This window comes from Mandrillus leucophaeus, unplaced genomic scaffold (assembly GCF_000951045.1).
Source record: "Mandrillus leucophaeus isolate KB7577 unplaced genomic scaffold, Mleu.le_1.0 Scaffold38, whole genome shotgun sequence".
Taxonomy (NCBI): Eukaryota; Metazoa; Chordata; class Mammalia; order Primates; family Cercopithecidae; genus Mandrillus; species Mandrillus leucophaeus.
In genome coordinates this window covers 3,181,559-3,195,033 of record NW_012104031.1, presented here as the reverse complement: position 1 = coordinate 3,195,033, position 13,475 = coordinate 3,181,559, and the positions used below count along the sequence as shown (strand labels likewise).

The following is a 13,475-nucleotide window of genomic DNA, read 5'->3' as shown; positions in this document are numbered from 1 at the left end:
TCTAATCTGTGAAATGGGCATTCCCTTGTCTGCTGTGCTCACCACAGCAGCGGTTATGGGGATTACCCGAGATAGGACTGAGAAAGGGATTTGTACATGATAAATGTGGTATAAATAGCAGATGTGATGGGTGGTAGGGGTAGGCAGGACACCTGGCCCCGTCCTCTCTGCAGCAGCAGCTGTCTTTCCCTGCTGAGGTTCACCTGGGGATCTGGCCCTGCTCTCCACTGTGTGGCTGCTGAGATAGCATCTCTCAGCCTTCAGAATGACCACTGTTCCTTTGGTCTTTTCCTGTAGACTCACTCCCGGAACTTTTTCCACCATATCTGAGAGGACACGTGGGGAACACTTTGAGATGGTCAGGAACAAGATGTGAGGAAGATGTTTAAATAGCCCTTAGGCTGTGTTTGCTGAGCATCCAGAGATACTGGAGTTTTCCAGGTGGCCATTTGTCTAGGAGCTTGGAGGGGTAAGAAGAGCTCAGGCAAAGGAATACTGGTTGGGTGTTTACAGAGTACTTGCACACGTAGTATCTCATTTGATCCTCCCCCTCTGAAGTAGGTCTCTTTTACAGAGGAGACATTGATCTAGCAAGTTGCAGACTGGCGGCCCAAGTTTGGGTCTTCTGACTCACAGTGTCTGCACCAGGCCTGGCCATTCTGCTGAGGATACAGAGGAGGGAAAGGGCTTCAATTACAGCAAGAGAGTGAGGATTGGATCTAAGAAAACTTCAGAGTCACAAGTGAACCAGTCACCTCTCAAGGCCCCTTGGTGGTGGTTTGGGGCACAAGAATCCTATGATCACAGAGTAGGAGAGGGGAACTGCTCCGAAGGTGTTGGAGTCATCTAGTCCTCAATTTCTTCACTGGGACAATGAAGGGATAGAAAATGAGATTCCAAAGGTCTCTTCTAGTCCTTATCTTCTAGATGGGGTGGAGAGGGGGCATCTGGTTCCTCCCACTCTGCAAATTGTCTCCCTTCCTACTTCTATAGCCTTCACAGAGCAGGTGGGCTTTGATGGATGGTAAAGGATATAGGAGAAGCATTGTCTGGGGTGAGACAGACTTTAAGCATCATCACCATGCAGGAGAAAGCCGCAGATTCTGCATCCCTGGGGCAGAAGGAAACGGTCGGCAGCCTCTCCCTTCACACTCCTGGGTCTCAGAAGCTGTTTACATGCTCAGGAGGGCACTCCATCCATTTCAGAAGCTGCTTTGGAAAATAACAACTGGGCAAGCTGCTGCTGCTCAGCCGGCTCCTCAGCACAGAGCTGGCGAGACCCAGCCCTTGGCACTGTCTCCAAGGCCAGTGTATAGGCAGAAGCCATGATGGCCGCTGGCTAGATTGGTTTAAAGGGAAGCAGGAACCCCTGAGATGTGAAAACGCCCAACCCTTGTGGCTCATGAGCAGCCTCGTCATCCAGATGTTTCCATCTTCTTTGTGGGTCATGACATGAAAAAAGTTAGGCCCTTGACTCAACCTATTTCCTTTAAAGGACGTATCATGATCTGTAGTTGTCTTGTTTATTTTCTTGCTTTGGTGTTATCTGTCTCTTCACCCAAAATGTGAGATATGTAGAAGCAGGGATCTTTTATCTTATTCTCAGCACAGAGAGCAATGCCTAGCACAGAAAGCACTTGACAAATGCTTGCTGAATGAATGCATCCATGTATGCGTGTGTAAATGCATGAATGAATGAGTGAAAGTATCCAGCATGTAGTAGATGCTCAGTGAATATCAGTTTTCTTTCCTGAGCATCATTTCCAGTTAGCTTGGGAGTGCAGGGCTGGTTCTTGAGATCAAGCTGTTAGGAGTTAAGTGCTGCACAGTGATTGGAAGGGGAAACAGGAAGTTAATGTAGAGGTGGGAGACAGGGTATGGCAGGGGAGTATGGGATAAGGCCAAGAGAAGGGGGGTTGTGTGAAAGATTTTTTGAAATGACAGTTGTGTCTGCTGGCCTAAGAGAAGGGATGGTTTGTTAATCACCTGGGTGTTTCGGTCAGTGTAGACATGTTTTAGGAAGCATGGAATGGCGCTGCCACCTTCCATGTGGCCTTGGGCAGATCCTGTGACTACTTTGAACCTCAGTTTCCTCATCTGTCGATTGGGTAGCCCTCATTCTGCCGGTGACTTCCTACGCAACGAAGGCTGTCATGAAGCAAGGGTGAGATAACCAGTGGGGGCGTGCTGAGCGCATGGGAGGAATTTTTACTTTTCCTTGAAATTCCTAAAGGAGCTCCTCCGTGATTTTCTATTATTATTTTTGTCATTAATCAGGATTTCCTTTCTCTGCAGGAGAGTGAGCCAATGCATGGCAAGCACTAAATCTTAGATCCTGAAGACTCGGCCCTCAAGCAAAAGACATGCACCTCCCCACTCACTGGGCCCTGGATGGGGAGGGTGCTCCTCTTAGAGGCCCCTGGAAGCCAGGTGTGCCTCGGAGGGGCCTTTCGAGGCAGCTGGGAGGCAGATCCTGACACTCTGCCCTCTTCTCCCCCAGATACAAGATGGTGGTGACCCCCCGGAGGGCGGCGGTGGCCATCGCCGGCTGCTGGATCCTCTCCTTGGTGGTGGGGCTGACCCCTATGTTTGGCTGGAACAATCTGAGCACGGTGGAGCGGGCCTGGGCAGCCAACGGCAGCATGGGGGAGCCCGTGATCAAGTGCGAGTTCGAGAAAGTCATCAGCATGGAGTACATGGTCTACTTCAACTTCTTTGTGTGGGTGCTGCCCCCGCTTCTCCTCATGGTCCTCATCTACCTGGAGGTCTTCTACCTAATCCGCAAGCAGCTCAACAAGAAGGTATCGGCCTCTTCTGGCGACCCGCAGAAGTACTATGGGAAGGAGCTGAAGATCGCCAAGTCGCTGGCCCTCATCCTCTTCCTCTTTGCTCTCAGCTGGCTGCCTTTGCACATCCTCAACTGCATCACCCTCTTCTGCCCATCCTGCCACAAGCCCAGCATCCTCACCTACATTGCCATCTTCCTCACGCACGGCAACTCAGCCATGAACCCTATCGTCTACGCCTTCCGCATCCAGAAGTTCCGCGTCACCTTCCTTAAGATTTGGAATGACCATTTCCGCTGCCAGCCTGCACCCCCCATTGACGAGGATCTCCCAGAAGAGAGGCCTGATGACTAGACCCCGCCTTCTGCTCCCACCAGCCCACATCCAGTGGGGTCTCAGTCCAGTCCTCACTTGCTCACTGTCCCGGGGGTCTCCCTGAGCCTGCCCCAGCTGGGCTGTGGGCCAGGGGCACGGGGGAGGCTCTGAAGAGATACCCGCAGGGTGTGGTCCCTCCACTAGGAGTTAACTACCCTATACTTCTGGGCCCTGCAGGAGGCTTGGGAGGGCAAGGATCCTACAGAGGGACCGGGTGTCCAGAGGCAAGAGTGTCCTGAGCCTCCACCTGCCTGACCATCCCATGAGCAGTCCAGCGCTTCAGGGCTGGGCAGGTCCTGGGGAGGCCAAGACTGCAGAGGAGCCACCTGGGCTGGGAGAAGGTGCTTGGGCTTCTGCAGTGAGGCAGGGGAATCTGCTTGTCTTAGATGTTGGTGGTGCAGCCCCAGGACCAAGCTTAAGGAGAGGAGAGCATCCCCTCTGAGACGGATGGAAGGAGAGAGGTCGAGGACTCACTGACCTGGCTGTCTCTCCTGTTCTGTAGGAGAGGGTGGCCAGAGGCAGCTAAGGGGCAGGAATCAAGGAGCCTCCATTCCCAACTCTGAGGACTCTGGGCCCCAGGCCATACCAGGTGCTAGGGTGCCTGCTCTCCTTGCCCTGGGTCAGCCCAGGATTGTACGTGGGAGAGGCAGAAAGGGTAGGTTCAGAAATCATTTCTGATATTTGCTGGAGTGCTGGCTCCATGCCCTGGGGAGTGAGCTTGGTGCGGTGGGTGCTGGCTTCAAACAGCCATGAGGTGGCAGCTCTGAGCCCTCCTTCTTGCCCTGAGTTTTCCAGGGAGGAGCCTGGAGTGTAATTACCTGTCATCTGGGCCACCAGCTCCACTGGCCCGCCCGATGCTGGACCTGAACTGTCCTAGGTGACCCCATCTCTGCTGCTTCTGGGCCTAATGGAGAGGAGAACCCTAGACATTCTGCCTGCCTGGGGACGGGGTGGACGAAGGAAAGGGTCTGTAAGGACTCAGTGTTGACTGTGGGTCCCCCTGGGGTGGGTTTAGCAGGCTGCAGCAGGCAGAGGAGAGCACCCCCCGAGAGTGTGTGGGAGAAGGCCTTGCTGTCATGTGAATCCCTCAATACCCCTAGTATTTGGCTGGGTTTTCAGGGACTTTGGAAGCTCTATTGCAGGTGTCTGGGGGTCTAGGACTTTAGGGATCTGGGGAAGGACCAACCCATGCCCTGCCAAGCCTGGAGCCCCTGTGTTGGGGGGGTGAGGCAGGGAGCCTGGAGCCCCTGTGGAGGGGAGGTAAGGCGGGGGAGCCTGGAGCCCCCGTGTAGGGGGGGGCGAGGCAGGGGAGGGGAGGTGGTCACTGAGTTGACCTTCTGAACATGAGTGTCAACTCCAGGTCTTGCTTCCAGGCCCTTCCCTCTGTTGGAAAGGGGGTGTGCCCTGGCTCCCAAGGGAGGCCCATGTGACTAATAAAAAACTGTGAACCCTGTGGAGAGCACATTGCTGGGCGCCCACCCCCACCACTGTTGAGGGCAACAAGACAGCTTTAGCAGAGAGGAAGCAATGGCGGGGGCCGGGAGGAGCTGCGAGAGTGAGCCTGTGAAGGCGTTCAAGGAAGGAAGGTTCCAGAGAGGGTGTGTCTGTTTCCATAGTTACACACTTGGGGTAGCAAACCGTGATCAGGAAGTGAGATCCTGAAAACTCACATGTCCAGAACCCCCACCCCCCGCCCCAGCCATGACATCCTGAGACCTCTCCCACTGGCATCTTCCTCATGGTGACATATCTGGAGAACCCCTCATGGTGAAATATTCAGACACCCCCGCCTCCTGGTGACACAGCACCCCCCCCTAGATGATGACGCTCAGTGGCACAGAGGCCCCGCACTGTAACACCACGCATCTTTATTGGAGTGCTTCCCACCCAGTGCGCAACTCCGCAGGGCACTCCAATCTCTGCGCCTTCCAGCACCCCTTGAGCCCAGATAGCATGGCCCGGGGCCTACCAGGCCCAGTCCTGAGTTCTGGACAACAGCCTCTGTGGGAGGGAGGCCAGCAGGTACCAGGGGCAGTTCCATCAGCCATCGCTATGGAAGTGGGGTCTTGGACATCTCTGGAGTTTGACTGTGGGCCTGGCGGACCTGACCCTTCAGGCCTGCAGCACCTGGAGGAGGACATGCTTCCTGAGCCCCTGGTGTGAGCAGAGCTCAGCTGCAGGCCAGAGAAGTGCAGAGAGGGGAGGGGGAGCAGCACCCTCTTTCTCACCAGGCCTCCCTCCCTCAGGACCAAGCCCAGGTCTGAACTCTGCCCACTGCAGTTCTAGATACTTCTGTACTTATGCAGAGCCGCAGAACCACCAGGGGAGGGAAGGCAGGGAAAGGTTGTTATCCCCAGTTTTCGGATGAGGAAATGTGTCCAGAGAGAACACCTTTGCTGAAGGTCACTCAGAGCTGGGAGCAGACTCTGGTCATGTGGCGGTCCACGGAATCAACCGCCTTCCGGACCACACCGGCATCGCCTGGCCCTGCAACGTCACTGCGAGTCTCTGGACATGCGTGCTAGTTGCCTGTGTCCTCAAGTTTGTACCCAGAGCTGACCACTACCTTCCCTTTTCACTCCCACCCCCTGCTCCCGGCCTCCTCTCTGCTTCCGTGCCACCAACTGAGGTGACAGAGGGGGTGGGTCAGGCCATTTACCTGGCTCCTCATCACAGCCTCCTCCTGTGGCTCTTCAGTGCGTGGCTGAGGCTGGAAGAGAGGCTGCAGTTAGAGTTTGGGGGAAGTGGCGGGGAACTGACAAGGTTCACGGTTATACACCCTCTTCTACACCTGTCCACCCTCCCGCTTGGAAAGTAATCAGCACAGCCTGACCCCAATCTTACTACCCCTTCTCTTCTGCCTTGATTTTAAGCTCTCTGCTGCCTCTAGTTCAGCTCCAGAGAGGTGCTTACTCCTGTTCTCCCATCCTCAAACTCTCACCTTTGACCTCCAGCCGGCAGTCCACAGATGCCTCCCCCAGCACGTTGATGGCCTTGCAGGTGTAGACCCCAGAATCAAAGGGGCTGGGTTTCCGAATCTCTAGGGTGCAGACGCCTTGCTCAGAGAGGGCGCGGTATTTGGGGTTGCCCTGGATCTCCATCTTGTTTTTCATCCAGATGATCTTGGGCTGGGAGGCATGGTCAGAAGAGAGCTGGGGAGGTGTGGACTGGAGCGGGGCACTCAAAGGCTATCCCCAGGCTTAGGTGTGGATGCCTGGAGGATTCCTCAGCCCTGCTGTCCCCATCTGCCCCCACCAGCCCAGGGCACAGCAGGGCCTGGACCCTCACCTTGGGTGAAGCTCGGACACTGCAGAACAGCTGGGTGCTGTAGCCAGGGGTGGAGGTGTGGTCAGCCAGGGGCTGGGTGAATGAAGGGGCTTCTGAGAAGTCTCGCTCAATAAACCCTTTAGGTTTGGCAGCAATATCTGGGTTCAGGGGAGAAAGTCGGGTGAATCTGAGCTTACAGGAGTGAAGGAGACCTGTTAGGATTGACTGTGATCCACGATCTATGGATAGCAAGTCATGGCTTATTTGCAGGAACTTGGACAATCTCAAAGAGGCAGAGAGAGCTGAGACTGTAGCTGGGTGGGTCAGGGTGGTGAGCAGAGAAGGGAAGGTGAAAAAACCAGAGATGAGAGCATCTTGGCAGAAGGTGGAGGCTAGTAACTCAGAGATGCCATATTTCCTTTGTGTTTGTCATTGGAGACTTGACTGGCTTTCCTTTTCTAAACAAAAATTTCTTCCTAATTCTGTGCAGTTCAGGCTAGTGTTAAAAAAAAGTTTGCCTTCTGGAACCCGCACAGACTGTGGGTCGGAGAGGGCCTCGGGGCACACAAGGGACAGGGAAAAGGGCCCAGGGTTTAACATTTGACGCAAGAGGGTCAGGTGCCTGTGTGGAGACAGTAAATACTCCTATCTCTCTTGTCCATCTATGTGGTGTGTATTAGGGTTGGGAGGCTTGCTTTTAGCAAACTCACCTGTTTTAGCACACTACCTATCCATGACCTGTGGGTCACCCTTTAGATTCCCTTCGGACACTCTCTGCCTGAAACTTGGCGGATGCACACACATCTCTGGAATAAGTACACAGCCTCCAAAGGGGCATCTTTCATTTGTGTGGATTTGCTCTGAAGTGTTTGTTAAAATCAACCAGCCACATCCACTACTTTACAGCCATTCTGTGCGTGTGTATGCATCATAGCTGTGGAGTGAGGGGACAGCCCGTGTTCCAGGGGCAGACGCCCAGGAGAAGCCCAGAGAGAGGGGTGCAGAGATGCCGAGGAAGAGGCAGGGACAGGGAGAGAGTTAGCACAGCCAGCTCTGGGCCCAAACCCACCTGCCTTCTGGATGTGGGCGAGCTCCTTGGTGATGGTGGCTGAGGCGCTGAGTCCACACAGGTTTTCTGAGAAGACCCGGAAGGAGTACGAGTTGCCGATGATGAGGTCAGAGATGGTGCAGGTGGTTGGGTGGTAGCGCTCCAGCACTGTGAACCATTGCTGCAGGGCCCTGGGCGTCACCCTCATTTCTCACCCCTGTCCTCGCCCTCCCTGCTTACCCTGGAGCCCTCTCCTTACAGGAACTCATTCCATGCCCCCAACCCTGGGATGCTGAACCATCCAGCTTTGGACCTCAGGGACACTGAATTGGAAGAAGGGCCCCCTGGGTCACTCAGGTGACCTCTGAAGGGTCCTCAGAGAATCCTAGAGCCTTCGCGTGCAAAGTGTGGCCCACAGATGTGCAACTTCAGCATCACCTGGAAACTTCTTAGAAATGCAGGCCCTCAGCCCCCACCCTGGACCTACTGAGTCACACTCTGCCTCTTAGCAAGCTCCCCAGGTGACTCATGTGGACATTAAGATTTGAGAAGTGTGGCTCCGGAGCTTGAAAGGCTTCAGACAGCCCGGGCCAGCCCTCCTCACAGTCTTCAGGAGGCATCTGAGGTCCAGAGAGGAAAAGTCTTGTTAAGGGCCTCCTAGGGAGTCAGATTAGCAGTGGGCAGACCAGAACTGGATCCCTAGACTCGGTCCCTAGACTCAGTGGGATGGGCCTTCTCCACCACCTTGACCACTTCGTACCCCGACCCCACTCTGCCTCAGCCAGCCTCACCCCTGTCTTTTTGTCTGCCTTCTGCACCGTGTAGCCCAGGAGCTCTGTGTTGCCTGTGTCCTGGGGTGGCGTCCACTGAAGAGCAGCATTGCAGCCCCAGACGTCCAGGAGCCGGATGCTGCTGGGAGGTCCAGGTTTCTCTGTAGGCCCAGAGTGCGAGGGGAAGTGAGCGTGAGGGCCAGGCTGGCCACAGAGCCCCTACATCCAAGATTTGGCTCCTGCCACACTCCCTTGGCCTGCTCCCATCAGCCGTCAGCTCTGGGATAGGAGGTCGGGGGCTCCAGGTCCCCCTTGAGGCAGCACTGTTCCCCTGGCTCCATACCAATCACCAGGATGTCAATGGCTGCCTTGGCCTCCAGGCCTTCCACGTGCACGGTGAGCTCGTAGCGGCCCGAGTCGGAGCGCTGGGCCGAGCGAATGAAGAGGATGGAGTCCTGGTCCCCGGTGCGCACGCTCACCCGCTGGCTGTCCAGGGCATGGCCGTTGTGGGTCCATGTGGCCTGAGGCTTAGGCTTCCCCTGGCAGGGAGGAGCCCCCAGGGTGAGTGTAGAGAGGTGCCAGCGTCCCCACACCCCCTTAACTCCAGAAGTCTCGAGCTGTTCTTGGGGAAGCCTGTCCCTTTGGCCCTTCTCAGGAGGGCAGCAGAGGCTGGAGCCACAGGGGCTGCCCTGAGCCACATCCTCCAGGTGTCCAGCCTGCTCTGGGGCCCACCTGCCCATCCCCAGGCTGAGAATCACCAATGAGTCATGTACATGATTGTGGGAGGATGAGGCTGTCTCACTGGGTCTCAGCCCAACCCTTGGAGATCCTGCCACTTCTCAGGCTCCCCTTAAATGGGGGCCCTGGTTCCCACCCAGCCTCTTACCCTTGGTGGGGGTAATACCCACCTGGAAGGGGATTTGCAGGTTGACCGTCTCTCCCACCTGGCGGATGTAGGTCTGACGGAGGTGGCGGGGGACACGGATCTTGGGGGCCTCTGGATCAAAGCAAGAGTCTGGGCTTAGCAGTGCAGTGGGGTGGCTGATTGGGGTTTCTGAGGTGGGGCAGGGGATAGCTGGTGAGGGATGCTGGCTGGGAGGAGGGTCCTGCGTGTGCCTGGCTGCCGTGGGGTCCCTCCTTGCAGGAAGGGTGAAACTTTCACTCCTGAGGTCTAGGGGCCCACGTCCCTTAAGGGAGCAGGAGGTTTCAGGAGGTCAGCGCCTCCACGGTGTGAACTGGTAAGCATCCTGGGCACTCCCTTGGCGCCTCAACTCTGCCAGGATGGGATTTGCCTTGCAGCCCAGGCATTCCCAAGCACCAGATGGGCCCCAGCTGACTCTCTGTCTCCCCCTGCTGGGGAGCAGGTGCTGCACCTGTCCGGCTGCACTTCTAAGAAGGGGAGGCCACTGCTGTCTTCCTGCTCTAATACCCCCCACCCTCCACAAGCCCAGGACTTTCAGAGAAGTCCTTATGAAACCCTGTTTGTCCATTCCTCTGTCTCCAGGCCTTATTGAGAGGATTAGGATCTTTCCCTTCCTAAGTGAAGCCAGGGCAGGTATCCCCCCTTCTTCCTCTGTCACCCTCCCATAATCTGTTAGTCTCAGAGCTGGGAAGTCCTTCCTGAAGTCCTATTTCAGCCACCTGTTATGCTAAGGAATGACCTTCTGACCCTCACCTGGTCAGGGGCAACCACTGAAGCCCCTGGGCATTCTAAAGGAAGCTGCAGTGGCCACCATCCCTGTCCCCTGGGGCGGGTGCTGGGCCCATGACTGAGGCTCCTTTGCAGCAAACAGGTGGCAGCAGTTGGTTGGTGGCATGCAGGGCGGAGGAGGATGAGACAGTGAGAAGGAACACGGTGTCTCTGAGGATTAGCTGAGTGGGCACTTGGCTCTGCGAGCTCAGGCATGGAATGCTCTAGGGACAGCTGCAGGGGGTCAAGAATGTTTGGCAGCTCCAGGTGGCTGAGGAGAGACAGCTGAGCAGTCAAGGATCCTGGACAGGGCCCCCACTCTGCCCTGCCCATGACAAGCCTGGCTGTTCCCCACTTATTCACAGCCTCCTCTCCCTCTTCTCTCCAGGAAATCCCCTTCTCTCCTGCCAGAGGAATTTGAATGGAGAAGTGGGTGCTGAGTCTGGCTGGGTCCATCAATGCTGGGCCTGAGGGGCCTCTCAGAGTCTGAGCTCCCTGGTTCCCTGGGGAAGCCCAGCACCCTCCCAACCAAGAGGCCTTCCTGGCACCTCCAAGACTAGAGTCGACACAGCCATACTGCAGCTGCCAGGTGGGGCCACATCTCACTCAGAGCCAAAGGCTGGGAATGTCCTTGGGTTTTGGGTGCCACCGGAGAAGATGCCCTGAAGTGCAGTGGGGCATGAGTGGTCCTGTGTAGGCATCAGACTCTGGGACTGCCAATAAAAGGCTGGGTGACCTCAAGGGATGCTCTGGGCTCCTTGGGATCTGCTTGGCCTCGATAGTCTATGAATCTAAGCTCCCTAACCCCATGGTTCCCATGTCTCTCAGGCCTCAGAGCTGAACATTTCCTTTTGAATCCAGACTTGACCCCTCCTGTGGATCCCCTCTCCTTCTGGAGGCCTTGTCTAGAGCTACAGAGTTCTGTTTAGCCTCTCCCAGGAACCATCCATCCCCTTGTGGAGGAACAAGAAGGAAGGTGGAGAAGGCCTCAGGCCACCTGCCTGCCTGTGTCTCTCCTCACCCTGGGGGACTGTGCTGTCCCCAGAGACCTCAGATCACACCAAATGACTCACTGTCATTAACAGACTGAAACCTGATCAGCTCTGGGAGGGGAGCAAGGGGAGGATTGAGGCTAATGCACCTTGCAAATAGAAATATTAGCAATGGGGATGGCAGCTGGCCTGCGGGGCCCCAGTGAGGTACGCCCTCTGCGATGGAGAAGTCCTCATGGACCTTTCGCAGACCCTCTTTTTCTTTCCACTAGGGCCGTGGTGGAACGAGGGGCAAGTAGGGCCTTCTCTCTGTTTCAAGACCTTTGAGAGAATCTGGAACCCAGGACACAGGAAATGGGCAGAAAATGAGTGTTTATGTCCACTGGAGGAATTGAGATTAGATGGGAGAAAGAACACATGGACCCTTAGCATTGAGCAGGAGACCCAGGGAACTTGACCTTTTGTTTCTGAGCATCAGGAAGCCCCTTCCTCAAGGCGTGGGGGCTGGACCACTCAGGGAAACGGTTTCTTAGACTTCCAGAGGCCCCTTGCTGCTGAGGAACCTGGAACTTTCTTCAGGCAAGATGTGATAGTGTGTGGCTTGTGCATGTGAGTGTGGGACGGGGGAAATGACTGCCTGGCTCCCTCTACCTGCTGGCCTCAGTTTCTCCATTAGATGAGGTGTTTGGGAAGGGCTGGGGAGCTGAAGGCCAGGATGGGCTTTACCGATATTCTCTCGGATGTGGACGGGCTGGTCCAGCATGGCCGGCGGGCCAGCCCCTGCGGAACTCACTGCAGACACCCGCAGGAGGAGCTTGTCTCCCAGAGCCAGGTTCCGCACGGTCTGCTGGGTCACCATCATGGGCCGGGCACTCACAGGCACCCACTCCGAGGCTGAGGGGATGGAGAGAGTGTGAGGTCTTGGCAGTGTGGCCACAGGCGCCCCTCTCCATGGGGCTTCTTTGCCTGCTGGTGATCTGGGGAAATCGGCCTCCCTCTCTGGGCCTCATTTTTCCCTTCTTTACCTTCCCTGACTTCTTGTCAAATGGCATAAAAGACACCTGATGTTAGAGCCCTGAAATCATGGCCAGAGATGAGGTTGTTGAAGCCCAGAGAGGGTTGGACACAATTGCAAAGTCACACAGCAAGGTAGGGGCAGAGGCAGAGGCAGAGGCCAGGCTGGACTTGGGCCATGGAGGGGGACAGTGTGCATAAGGGATGTAGCCCCCATACTCCCACCCCATTCCTGCTTTCTCCTCACTGTCTCTTATGCTAACATTCCCCTTTCCTGCTCCTCCCTCTCCACTTCCTACACTTCAGGGTCCTCTGAGACTTAGCACTTCCTTCCCTTCTCGCCAAAGGAGAACCCAGAGTCCCCTTACCCTTCTCTTACTCAGAGACTCCTTGGAACTGCAGACAAGGGAGCCCCTCAACCCACCCACCTACCCTTTCTTACTCTCCTGCTGGTGGAGCAAGAAAGGATAGGTGGGTTGAGGAGCCCACCGCTTGCATCACCCCCTTCTGTGTCTCTCCCAGACTGACCAACAGGGCCTGCGCACTTGTCCCTGCAACCGTCCATGACAACCTCCCCTGGGTGTATGCAAGACTTAGCCCAGAACTCACCTCCCTCTCTGCAGAGCTCCAGCACATAGCCCTGGAGGCCCAGCCTCCCCAGCCTCTCTGGGGGCTCCCAGCTCACAGTCACAGAGCTGTTGCTCACATCCTCCAGGGTCAGCAGCAGTGGGGCACTGGGGACATCTGGGGAGATGAAGAGGTTCATGGCCAAGAGCTCCCCTCCACCCCTGACATGCCTGCCTCCCTCCTTCCCCTGCCCCACCTTTAGTCACCTTCACTTGGGGGTGCAGGCTTAGTGGTTGCGGGGGCTGCAGGGGCTGCAGGGGCCTGAGGGGCAGGGGCCTGCGGCTTGGGCACCTGCTCTTCCCCGGTGGACTCTGATACTGCCACTTCTCCGGGAGGCTCTGCGGCGGGCACCTTGGCAGATTCAGATGCGGCCTCCTCTGGACGGCAGGCAGGGTCCTCGGAGGTGGTTTTTTCCATCATTGCTGGACTGGCTGGGGGGCCAGGCTGGAGTGTGCAGGGGTCAGCCGTTGGGGGGCCTGGGCCTCTAGGGTGCCCAGGACACCCAGGTCCAGGCTTATATAGTCAGGGGCTGCCCCACCCCCAGCAAACGATTCCCAGCTGTGGGGTCAGGTCAAGCAGAAGGACTGGAGGGTGGAGAGGAGCCCAGGCCAGGAATAGCTCTGGGGGAGGAACCACAAGGGCCCCTTGAGGAGTCACTCCGTCATCCATCACCCCGACTGGCCTTCAGCAGCCAGGGTGCTGGTGCCCAGCTGGGGGAGGGTGCAGATGGGTGAGATGGGACATCAAGCAGGCCATGTGCCAGGTGTCAGGGCAATGGGAGGAAGAACTTCTATCTGGAGAATGAGCCCAGCTCAGGCTCTGTGTGTCTGGCCTCTATGGAGCCACTTGTGCCCAGAGCTTCTCAGACTGGATGCTGGGGCCCTGAGAGTTTGGAACAGTCTTCCT

General features: G+C 56.5%; 2 protein-coding genes across 5 annotated transcripts in view; one reads left to right on the top strand and one right to left on the bottom strand.

Moving 5' to 3' along the window:
* The window catches only part of ADORA1 (adenosine A1 receptor), a 41,570-nt gene extending 36,956 nt beyond the window's left edge, over positions 1-4,614 (top strand). For all 4 annotated transcript variants that reach the window (XM_011990498.1, XM_011990497.1, XM_011990496.1 and 1 more), the window contains one exon: positions 2,501-4,614. In XM_011990498.1, the coding sequence (XP_011845888.1) occupies positions 2,501-3,140 (640 nt within the window). In that variant the 3' untranslated portion in view covers positions 3,141-4,614. The remainder of the gene's footprint in view (positions 1-2,500) is intronic.
* Positions 4,615-5,009: 395 nt separating this feature from the next.
* Positions 5,010-13,042, bottom strand: MYBPH (myosin binding protein H). Its single transcript, XM_011990493.1, has 11 exons — positions 12,776-13,042; positions 12,552-12,686; positions 11,655-11,822; positions 9,155-9,243; positions 8,590-8,785; positions 8,268-8,407; positions 7,498-7,657; positions 6,450-6,586; positions 6,103-6,289; positions 5,821-5,871; positions 5,010-5,288 (listed from the first exon to the last, which is right to left on the bottom strand). Exons 1-10 carry the CDS (start codon positions 12,987-12,989, stop codon positions 5,855-5,857), a joined length of 1,443 nt encoding a protein of 480 aa, XP_011845883.1. The 5' UTR covers positions 12,990-13,042; the 3' UTR covers positions 5,010-5,288; positions 5,821-5,854.
* Positions 13,043-13,475: the final 433 nt, after the last annotated feature.

Coding starts and splice junctions, on each gene's coding strand:
- MYBPH (XM_011990493.1), bottom strand. CDS start 12,989: ATGATGGAAAAAACCACCTCCGAGGACCCTGCCTGCCGTCCAGAGGAG. Junction 8,786..9,154: donor ACCTGCAAATCCCCTTCCAG/GTGGGTATTACC, acceptor CCTCCCTGCCAG/GGGAAGCCTAAGCCTCAGGC. Junction 7,658..8,267: donor AGGCAGACAAAAAGACAGGG/GTGAGGCTGGCT, acceptor AGGGCCCTGCAG/CAATGGTTCACAGTGCTGGA.